This window comes from Crassostrea angulata, chromosome 7 (assembly GCF_025612915.1).
Source record: "Crassostrea angulata isolate pt1a10 chromosome 7, ASM2561291v2, whole genome shotgun sequence".
Taxonomy (NCBI): Eukaryota; Metazoa; Mollusca; class Bivalvia; order Ostreida; family Ostreidae; genus Magallana; species Magallana angulata.
In genome coordinates, this window is record NC_069117.1 from 56972888 (window position 1) to 56985034 (window position 12147).

A 12147-nucleotide genomic window follows, 5' to 3' on the forward strand; every position below is an offset into this window, starting at 1 on the left:
TCTTTTAAATGTGACAGGTTTGAAGTCTTCATGTGCTCTGTAGATGGGTTTGACTTTAGATATAAAATGTAACATTCCTGCACATTGAGCACTTATCTACTTTATTACATCTCCTGTAGCTCGTTCGTAAAGCAATGCAGTAAAAATCCACAAATGTTGACTTTCAGAGTACCAGTTTTACAATTCCCTCCTTCAAGTATTAATTAACAAACGTTGGTGGATGTTACTTTGAATAAATAGTGTTCAAGCTTGTAGACCAAGGGAGACAAATCATTAAATAACAATGCTGTAATGGACACTTCATTCAGTTTTCCAAAGGTGGTCTCTATAACAAGTCTATGAAGTTCTACTAATTTAGTCCTTTCGTAATGCTCTTAACTGATGTTGAAAAGCCTATGTCCATTCTGTGAAAGAAAATCAGGCCCCTATATCAAAGCCTGCTTTGAATCATAAAACCCAATACAAATACTTTCTCTAGAACTCTATTTTGTAAGGACAGACATGAAGGAATTTAATGTACAAAAATTTGCAACAACAACATTTCCTTCCATATAATTATGAAGTGTAAATTACTTAGTATCAGATTTGATGGTAAGACATCGTACATGCAATTCAGACCTTGTTTGCATGGAGTATAATGATTAATTATGGAGAAGAAAATAGGAGAAGTCAACATTATTTTTGTTAACAATTTATTTCAACATAATAGGACTTGTCTAAATACATAGATACATCATATATGACACAAATGTGACCTTGGGTATGTGTATTGTCTTGATACAAGTCTGTCTTTATTGATACACAGCTTGCTAATTAAAAGTAAAGAAACATTAATATCCTCTCTAAACTTTGACTAGATAATACAATAGCTCAACCAGCACTGCTTAAACAACCTAAATCCACAACTTGCGAGTGTCAGAATTGTTGACAAATGCTGTTCCTTTAAAGCTGAACACCGCTCGTAAATAGGCACTGTCCGCCATATTTCTCTTTAATCACTGCTGTCCCTACAACCCTTATATAAGGGACAGACCTCTAAACAGTTCAAAGTACTTCGCTGTAGAGGTCTCACCTGTGTGGACGTACATTTTGCCTCGCCGTGTTACCCGGTCGCGATAGAATTATCAAATTTTACGCACTTTTTGAAGCCAGGAGAATACTAACATCAAATAAATTGGTCAATGCATTATTTACGAACAGAAAATGAACATAAGATAAGAAAAAAATGCATAAAATCTAAAGACCACGAAAGGAATACTACATGTCGGCCACGAGGTTCAGGTGTGCAATCGGGTGTAACGAAATCGAAGGGTTTATATACCAGGTATCTGTGTGACGGTGCCTATTTACGAGCGGTGTTCAGCTTTAAAAAGAATGCATTACATGTAAGTTATCAATAAGAAATACAACTTCTAAGTACATCATTTATGTTACATATCTAACCTATTGTCTTGTGTACAACATTCTTTAATTAAAAAGCATATTTCATCCAAGTTACAAGTGGCATCTCCTAACAACTTAGCAAGAGTCCTTATAGATACACAAATACATGTGAACCAATTACATAGAAAATTATAATATGGAATGTATTACATAGTTTGTAAACCAATATATAAGTAAATACAGCTTCATTCGTTATTGAATTTATGTATACATATATGTTTTAAATATAAACCAGATCATATAAGAAAACTTCAGATCATTTGACGCTTGATGTTTCAACAACTAAACAAGAAAACAACAAAAACCAGTAGGAATGTTTGACAACAAAACAACAATAACATGCTGCACCAATGTGGCACAAACTGTTTCTATCCAGTCTCTGGGATTTGTTCCTTGATTGTGAATTCTAACACATTATTGGTCATTAAACCAGAAAATTACAATTATGCATATTTCTTTTAAAAATGTAAGTTGACATCACTTAAACACAACTTTGTTTTTGCTTTTGAAACGAAATTTTGAAAAAAATTATGGCACAAAAAAGTAAACTAAAGGATTTCATTTTAATGAAAATAACCTTCTAAAGAAAAGAACAGAGTTCACATAAATATCTTCCAACTAAAATTAAATGTAACAATATATTCATAAAACAATGATAGACAAATAATGTGATGTGCATTTTCCCAGGTAGAGGGCATAAATAATGGAAACACCCAACAAACCACAGAAATGGTGTCAACCCTTTGGCACACAGGACTTATTGACAAACAGCAACGGATGTGACAAAAGTTGAAAATTGTTCAGGTTTGTGATTTTTTTTTCTCTGTTAAAAGAAATTAAATGCTCATGCCACATAAAAAGATGAGGTAATTTTCTTAATAATTCCACAGTGTTTTTTCTGTTGTGCATAACAAAAGAATTAAAGAATATAAAAAGCAAAATGCTTTACAAAATCAAGAAAGACAACTGATACAACAATCCTTCACTCAGAGCAACTTGATCATCAGAAAGTGAAAATGGAGTACAAGATGACGATGATGATGATGATGATAAGGCTGAGGAGTAGGGTGATGATATTAAAGCTTATGAGTAGGGTGGGGATGAAGTTACTAACGAGGTATACAGTGTATGGATGACCTTACAGAGTCTCCCTGGTCATGGATGAAGGGTAATAACACCAAATATAAAACCAGTGTACCGGTACAGTACGATGTGCGAGTGCATAAATAGGGGATTGCATAAAATGGCTACATGTACATGCATATTGTATCTCCTGAGGGGGAACTATGACAATGTTTGATGGAAAACTCTTACACAGTAAGATCATTCTGTTCAATACATGATAAAACAGGTCGAAATTTTACCTGATGTCAGGGGTCCATTTCATATCAAAGCAAGTAAAAATGTCTATTTCTCTTCTATATAACGGTACATGTACCGGTATATGATATTTTCAGTTTCCTGTTTTATACAGAGCACTATGATTGATATAAATTTATACAAAAACAATAACATTGGGGCATGATTAATGTGTACCCACTATTACATCATTGTGGGTCTGTTGAATGAACACATATCCTTCATTGTCATGATCAACTTACAAATAATGTTAAAACCTTATTCTTTTTTTGTACAGTAATACAAATGGAGAGGTTGTAAAAAGTAGTACATGTCTATTTCTGATACAAATTAAACTGCTTGAGTAATGCAACACTTCCAGTGTCTATAACGTAGATATATCAATGATAAAATATGTGTTTACAGTGACATCATGCTATAAATAAACTGATGACATCATACAAGAGATTCCTCTCCATCCTCACTGAATTCAGCCTCAAACACACACATTTCTTCCACTGACCGGGGACAAGATTTCCAAGTCTTTAAAATGGTGAATGTTTCCCGATGTGTTTCCTGAAAATGCACTCGCTTACGACCATTCTACAAAAATAACAGAATACTTATTAAAACTCTATCAAACATTCCATACATAATACATGTATCTACCTAGAAAGCACAGTATTTACATTTTCAAGTGTCTTTCTTTGTGATAACATTACCAATCAAATTTGTTAAGTATGGTACAATACAGTTGATCAATGATGCAAATGGCATACTGTTTGGGTGCAAGCAGGGTTTGATAATTATACAGATTGAAAGTAGCATAAAATTTCAATAATTTAATGTTTGATCATACAGTTGCTGAAATTATGCAAAAATAAGTAATGAGGAATCATTCTTTAAATAATATGAGGTGATAATCATGGTCAGAATGTGATCAAATCTGTCATAAAGCCCTTTGGGCATTACTGGAATTGAACAAGTACTGACCATAATGGTCTCTACATAATATTCAAAGATTGATTTCTTATTCCTAAAAGAAAATCACACATAATAATTTACTGCTAATATATATGATAGCAGAGTTGAAGACAAACTTACAAAGCAGTTGAAAACCGATAACTTTTTGTGCTACTATTTTGAAAGATCTTGAATATTTCAAGAAAATTCTTACAATTAACTTACAATTTTCACTTCTCCTTATATACAATGTTGCTTTAAAATTTACACAATTGGAATACAAAATTTGATATTCATAAAAATTTTAATGCATTGGTTAAAAGCAAATAAAAATTGGGGGTTTTTTTTTTGGGGGGGGGGGGAATAAATTGGTACACAAATTCCACAAAGAAATGATGGGAAATTAATATAAATAATCTAATACACAACAGCATTGTGGGTTTGATGAACCAACTATTTTGTCCATGCAACATCTAATTACTGGTACAACATGCAACATTACCACAAAACAAATCTTCATCAAAATAAATCTCAGATACCCCAAACCAATTGAACCAAGCATGAGATATCTAATATCTCCAAGATACCCCAAACCTATTGAATTAAGCATGAGATATCTAATATCTCCAAGATACCCCAAACCAATTGAATTAAGCATGAGATATCTAATATCTCCCAGATACCCTAAACCAATTGGACCAAGCATGAGATATCTAATATCTTACTCCTTTCATTGCATGCTTGAATGAGTAAGACAATACAATGTGTAACACAGCACAACATCAATCAACAGAAATCCTAAATTCAACACTAAAATAAGGATGGTTTTTGAGTCAGGTAACCATGATGTTTAATGTAGAACTAAGACAGGAGCTGTGTGACAAGGATGTAGGTCAGAGTTGGGAGAATCAGACACAGGTAAATCTACTCACCTGGCTAAGCCTCAGACTGGAGGGGGGCAGGAAAAATTAAAGGAGTCGCATAAATATATTTAGTATTCAATATAGGTCCTTACAAATTACATTATATATTTCGTAATCAGAGTTCTAACCTGCTCCTAGTGCTTTAGGCATACATGTATATCTATCAGATTTAATTTCAGTTTCTCTGTACCCCATGGTCCCAAGAAATGCCCCAACCCATCCCCAAAATATCAGTTCATACAGATTCATACATAGGTAATACATGTACTGGTACATACATATGATGATTAGAAGAATCATATACATGTTCTCTACACAGGTTTCTAGGAGTTTTTAACTTCTTTAAATAAAAATAAACTGAACAGTGGTTCTCACCTGGTGGTCCCCATTGGGTAAGTCAGTCTTTAAACTGTAGCCTGTCAAACACAAGACAATTCATTAAACTTGAAATAAAGGTATATCTTTACAGAAATCATCATAATAAATCACTGATCATTTGTTTATTTACTTTTTTATTATTTGAATACAAAATAGTAAGAAATGAGTCATATTTTTTATCATAATTTTGGTGCAAAATCCTAGCTTTGCTATTGCAACAACGGTGTTTATTAACAGTGTAGAATCCTAGCTTTACTAGAAGCCTGGTGCTAGTATTAGTGGCCATCAATATCCGTGTACAACTGTTAAATATTCATTTTTTCATACACAGCAGTGATTCATTGCTATCACCGTGTAACAGTTAGTAGTACAGCAAGCAGTGTTTAGATTGGTTAGTATGGTACAGCAGGTGAACACTCAGCCCCCGCCCACCACTGGTTAGGACAGACAGATCAAGAGAATCGTTACCACTAGGTGTCACCCCCTTACCTAATTAAACCGCGACTTAACGCATTTCTTTATTCGTCCTGCACAATAAAAGCATATAATATTACATAAACTTTATGCTACTCTATGGCTGTCATAAGTGCAAGCATGACTTGTGATCCATGATAGAGATGAACAATGAACAAATTATTGCAGTGACATGTGATCAGACATCATTCTGTGCGAAAAATAAAGTAACAGAGTATTTGTTTGTACATCAATTTTTAGGCTAATTTGAATAAAGATGAGTTTTCAGATATTACTTCCAACTTCCAAGTGTGACACCTCTTGTGTTTAAATCTCTTTTTATCTTACAATCAGCTAAGCATGCAATATCAGTTGTAAAAATATTTTAAAAATGTCCTTTTAACCTAGCTACTGTACATTTTCTACAATTTCTTGCATACCACTTGTTAATTAAAAAAAAGGTTTATTTCACTAAAAAGGTTTATTTCAAGCCTACTTAGAAATAGATTCAAAAGTTCAATTGCAGTTAAAACATATATAAATATATAGAAATCTGTTATTAAATCTCCAGGGGTTAACTCCCCTTAGTTTAGATTTGTGACCCCATTGTTTATTACTGGTGAGTAGAAATGTGCTGTATGTATACAGTTAGTGAGAATGGTGAGTCGATACAGAAATGTAGAGATATACGGATATAACTGTCACCAAGTATACGACTGCTGATATAGGCCGATACCTAGACAGTAGACTCAAAAGAAGACGCATTAATCGGAACAGTTTTAGAGCGAGACCGACTGCGCTGGTTTTTACGTGCTCGCTGGGGACTCCCCTGTAACTTAATCACTGAAACAAAATGTAACAGAACATCTAAAACAGGAAAGAAAAACACTATATGATATTGACATAGATGCTGAATTATACTCTAATCTCAATTAGAAGTTGTGTTCTTATGATATCTACCCCCCTGATTTCTGCAATGTTTAATTAACACCTAATCTCTACAGAATTATATTATACCCCCCCCCCCCCCCAATAAAAAATATATAAACTTTGCAATTCAAAATTTTAACATCAAACTTTTGAAATAAAATCATCTATGCTCAATTCCTTTAATAATTTTCCAAACACTTAATATTCAAAGGATCTAGATGGACCAGCTGTCAAGATAAAACAATTGTTTGATTTTTGGGGTCATAAATAGAGCAATATAAATTATATGTGTAGTACATGTAGATATATATTAATATTGTAGTAACAGAATGACAGAAAAAGACAGCAACACATCTATGGTAGGAATAATGTATATCACAAAAATGAAATGTACAGAAGTTTGTCTTTTATCAAATAAAGATGTGCATAGGAAACTAGTATAAAAGATAAAGAAAATACAAATGAATCATAACTTCAATAGTACTTTAGAAAACCATGATAAAAAAAAATCATCTGTATTCAAATTAAGACACTGACAACCTGCATAACAAAACACCTGTATTTACCTGAATTAAGGGAGGGGGGACTTTCTGACTCGGGGGTAGCAGCAGTGATGGTGACTGGGGGAGGGGGAACAAAAGCAGGTGGGGGGTGGCGTTCCTCTGGTGATTGCTGTAGAACATGACCAATATAGAGAAAACTTACTGTAACATGCAAGTATATGTGGAATCTGAAGTTAAAATTAAATATATGTTAAAGGTTCACTGAGAGATGAGTTAATGAATGAATAAAAGTGAAGAGGTCAAAAGAATTCATACATGGAATTTTAAATTCCCGAAAAATAGAAGTGCATGAATATTGTATTACATGGTTTACACAGAAATAACAGGTTTTCATTCCAGGAAAAATGAAAGTATTAACTGTTATAATTTTGTTTTACATGGATAACAGATTCAAATGTAAGGGAAAATAGAAATGAAAATGGTATAAGTTTGATGCAGGATGAAGTTCCTTACCATGTCATTCCAGACATCCACCCCTAGTTCTTCCACCACTAGAGAGGGGAAAACCCCGACCTTCCCATTCAACTCTCCCTCCCAGAATCCATCGTCAATGCCGTTCTCATCCTTGCGGAGAATTCGAATCAGCGTGCCAGTAATGAAGGACAACTCCTCTTTGGAGCAAGCCTCGTAGTCGTATATGGCTCTCGCCCAGGATCCATCTGTGAATAAAGTGGTTGTTAAATAGGATGAAATTCATGATCTTTTTAATATACTTTTTAATATCACAAGACAAATTTCAATTTCTATAAAGAACCAAGGCTTTTAACATATTATCTTTATATTAATACTCATTTTAAATTTTGACAAGAACCTCCACTTTGATGGTTATCCACTGGCATTTGATTGGTCGTCTGCTGCACCTCAATGTCGCCTGACGAGTATGACATCACTTCCTGTGTACTGTCATTGTAACTGACACTATCAACATGGCTACCATTCGCTGACATTTCAACACCACTTGATACAGAACCCCTATTAAACATTCATGTTTTTATTTATAGATCTTAGAATTACTGGATTTAAAAAGAAAATAATGCTCAAAATGATAGAAAAAAAAATCTAAGAGAAATTTTTTGTTAATCAATCATGGGGGCAAACAAAAAATTCTAAAAGGGAATATTCCACCATTTACCTTGAGTTCAGTATCTCTATGTAGTTAGAGGGGATCATTCCAATCATACCCTCAGAGTTCCGCGCCCTCAGCCACCCATCACCATCTCCATCAGCAATGATCTCTAATTCCTCGTTCTCTCGTAGATTTAACTCATCCACATTGGAGCCCTTCAACAGAATAAACAAATTGCCATCAATGTCACCAAATTACAATAACAGCAGCCTTTCTTTATCAAGTAAAAGAGAATACAAATAAGATCTCTTTCTGCTAAACTTATAAATACATAAACAGATGCAGATTGTAAGGCTCCTAATGACAAAAAGTGGAATTCATTTTGTTTGAGTGGGGTTAAAACTCATAAAGTGTACAAACATAACCATCATGGTGCAAATCCTTGAAGAAAAGTTAGGTAACAAACTCTATGTACTGCCTAATTGACAAAATCCCTCCTGAACCTAGACGATTTTGGAATGCCCTCATTATTGATGATTTTGTTATATCTCTCCTAACCTGGAAGTCGTAGATGGCTCTGCACTGCTGGGGGTAGTGACTAGTGTAGTTAAAGTTACTGTAGGTGTCCATATCATAAAACACCAAGCTCTTCTCTCTACGAGGTTCAGTTGTCTCGTCGATAAATTCATCGTCGTAGTCTACGTAGTTTGTGTACGTTGGCTCATTTTCGTCACTTTTCTGTGGATGCATAGAATTGATAAAAATTCTTTTCATCTCTATTCCTTTACTGCTATAAGTGCTGATTGTTTAGAAATGCATTTTATTTTATTTCATTTAACAAATGATAACTTTGTAATCTTATTCAAGAAACAGTCTTTTTATATAAGACTTCATTTATAGTCCTTTGACGTAAATTTTGGAAGAGGTTAGTTACTTATGGAGGACTATCAGCCTTCATTATTAAATCATTTTCTGAAACTCATGTATTATCTAGGTCACTGACCATGGATCCGTCGGTGAAGACAGAGCCCTGACTGGACCGGAGGGACTCTGCCTCCTCCTCAGCCCTCAGACTCTCTGCCTGGGCACTGGCTAGCCACTCCTCCACATTCACTGTGGAAAAAAAAATCCATAGTACTGTGTCAGTGTCAGAAGAAAACAAAAGAAATCATCCTCTTGAAACATCAAAACATTTACCAGGTTTTGTGAAATTCTGCTTTTTATCACTTCACAATGTCAAAATATTAATTCATCAACAGAAATATTGAAAATTTCCAGAATACATGTGTTGCTTTCATGGTTGAAACCTGAAAATACTGCTGTATTCTGAAAAATTATAGTTTTATGATAATTTCTTGACATTTGGAATATGCTTTTCTTACCCCTTTTCCTTAACAATTCAATTCTTGCCTCTGCTTTTGCTTTCCCAATCTAAAAGAAAAATGTTTTCAGAATATGAGTTTTATAACCAGTTTACATTGTCACATGCACCTAGTTTTGAAAATCGAATAATTTTCTCCTTTAAATAAACCATCTACTACAGGAGGTTGTTGCTAATGTTAACATTTACCTCTGATTTGCGTACAATTTCTCTCAATTCATCGATCTTAATCTCAAGTTCCTGAAGTTCTGATGTGTTACTCCCATCTGAAGCCTTCAAAGATAAAGAAAACACTTATAAAGCTCAACAGCATACTAAGAGAGGCCACTCGTAGATGTCAGAAGATTAGGTCCTAAGGTATATACATTGTCAAACTCTTAACACATTCATAACCATCAAGAAATATGATTCATTGGTCTACTTAAGCTGAAAGATACGGAAAATCAGACTGCATAACATAACAATCTCCATTTTGATTTAATTTCTTCAAATTTGATTAAGTTCATTCACTTTTGAGAGAGGAGGATGTCATAATAGGTGGTGAAAAGTTATTTTTGTTAGAGTAACTGAAATGCTAATACTAAGCTTATGAAGTTGTAAATTTAAATTAAAGTAAATCAATCTACAATATCTGTGAACACCACCAACAATGATGATTCCACAGTATTTTTAGTCTGGCTACTGTAAGTCTGGTGGACTGATTATAATTGGTCTGTCCAAGATCAGCACATCATTGTATGTGTTTGTCCTGTATTTACCCTGTCCCCTCTGTACTGGTTCTCAAGTGCCTGAAGAGTTCGTTTATTTTGTCGTAAGGAGCGAGTTTCCTTGGCGATCTTTGTGGCCCATTTTCTGGCTTCTTTGTCCAATTGATGGCCACCATTATGCTCTTTCGATAAAGTATTGCACTACAAAACAGGAAAAGAGTAAACTCACACAGGAAAATGTATTGTATTGACTAATCAATTAACACCTGATAAAATGTATTCCAGGTAATTCCCTGCTGTGTATTCATAACCTTCCAAAGAGCACATTGAGCAATCGGTAATACTATAGAAAATTACCTCATCATTTTGGCAAGGCTGGAATACATATTGCACAGGCTGCGTAAACACTGGGTTTCTGTACATAAAAACTTGTTGGTCAAAATCTCGACAAATCTGAAATAGGAACAAAACAATAAAGCAAACATTACACATCCTGCATATTAAAGATAAAAAATAAACTTTTATTGACTAATTGAATAGTATGCTTGTTTTGAAGTAAACATACATGTATAAAGATTTAATTGTTACTGTAGCTCACCATATCGGCCTGTTTAGCTATAGATTCACTGGCTGATTTTTCCATACTACTAACATCCAGTAAAGCATTGCCCATGGTGTGGAAATATTCCAAGATTCTCTCATACATGTCTCCATCGAGGGCCTAAACAAAAGAAGCAAACTTCACCTTTTTTTAATTACCAAAACCAAATGTATACAGAGATTGGATTTGTGAGTAGTCGGATAGCATATCAAATAAAAGATCACTGGCTGTAAAGCAACAGTTTAATTATAGTGAGCTGTGCATGAACTGTTATAATAATGAGCTTTACCTTCATAAGCTATTTGAAATCTGTGTTGTAATAGCGAGTTTTACCTTAATGAACTAAATGCCATATGTGTTGTTATAGCGAGTTTTACCTTCATGAACTAAATGCCATATGTGTTGTTATAGCCAGTTTTACCTTCATGAACTAAATGCCATGTGTTGTTATAGCCAGTTTTACCTTCATGAACTAAATGCCATGTGTTGTTATAGCCAGTTTTACCTTCATGAACTACTTGAGATATGTGTTATAATGCAAGTTTTACCTTCATGAGCAAATTGATAATTCTATGTGTTGTAATAGTAAGTTTTTACCTTCATGAGCAATGTAAGATCTTTTTTGCAATAGCAAATTCTTACCTTCATGAGCTGTGTTATATCTGTGTTGTACTAGCGAATTTTACCTTCATAAACTAATTGAGATATGTGTTATAATAGCGAGTTTTACCTTCAGTAGCTGACTTATATATGTGTTGTAATAGAGAGTATTATACTATACCTTCATGAGCTGTGTGAGATCTGTTTTGTAATAGCGAGATTGGTGAGCATTAGCTGCAGCAATGTGAAGAAGGTATTCATTGCGGGCTGCGACAGATTTAGCATTGTAAATATCTCGTCTTGATGTAAACTGAAAAACATTAAGACATGAATTACTCAATGATTCTCGCAACCATTTACTTTTTACTATCAGTGTTATACATTTAAGATTCAGATCTTGTATGTATTAGAACATACCTTGGCACATTGTTTCTGTAGACTGGACTTGGACTGAAATATCCCTGTTGACCTCCTATTCATTCTAAAAGCAACAAATAATAAGTCTATAATTGTGTCAAATGACTTCATGCAACATTTTGACATCGGTGTCCAAGAACCTAAATTTTGATAGATATTTCACTTGAATAAAAATCTTTAAACATGGTCCTCGTGAATAATATGAATATTATCACTTCTAATAACAATTAAAATAACTACTTGTATCTGAATTTAACCAGCAGAAAGTTTTAAAAGTTCAAGAAATAAGTTAGAAAAAAAATGTTTTCATATATTTTTGCAATAATCATCATATGTCCAAGTGTTGATCCATATTCCTTATTATATACGTGTTGATAGGTTGTG

The 12147-nt window shown here is 33.8% G+C and overlaps 1 protein-coding gene across 1 annotated transcript in view; it reads right to left on the minus strand.

Moving 5' to 3' along the window:
- Positions 1-1369: 1369 nt before the first annotated feature.
- LOC128191409 (uncharacterized) overlaps positions 1370-12147 on the minus strand; it is a 32589-nt gene continuing 21811 nt past the window's right edge. The window contains exons 23-37 of the mRNA XM_052863468.1: positions 11764-11827; positions 11528-11656; positions 10744-10866; positions 10503-10598; positions 10197-10346; positions 9628-9711; positions 9440-9488; positions 9061-9170; positions 8616-8795; positions 8124-8272; positions 7803-7963; positions 7445-7650; positions 6995-7100; positions 5043-5083; positions 1370-3384 (exon numbers count right to left, since the gene is read on the minus strand). Coding sequence (XP_052719428.1) covers positions 3238-3384; positions 5043-5083; positions 6995-7100; positions 7445-7650; positions 7803-7963; positions 8124-8272; positions 8616-8795; positions 9061-9170; positions 9440-9488; positions 9628-9711; positions 10197-10346; positions 10503-10598; positions 10744-10866; positions 11528-11656; positions 11764-11827 — 1795 coding nt within the window. The 3' untranslated portion in view covers positions 1370-3237. The remainder of the gene's footprint in view (positions 3385-5042; positions 5084-6994; positions 7101-7444; positions 7651-7802; positions 7964-8123; positions 8273-8615; positions 8796-9060; positions 9171-9439; positions 9489-9627; positions 9712-10196; positions 10347-10502; positions 10599-10743; positions 10867-11527; positions 11657-11763; positions 11828-12147) is intronic.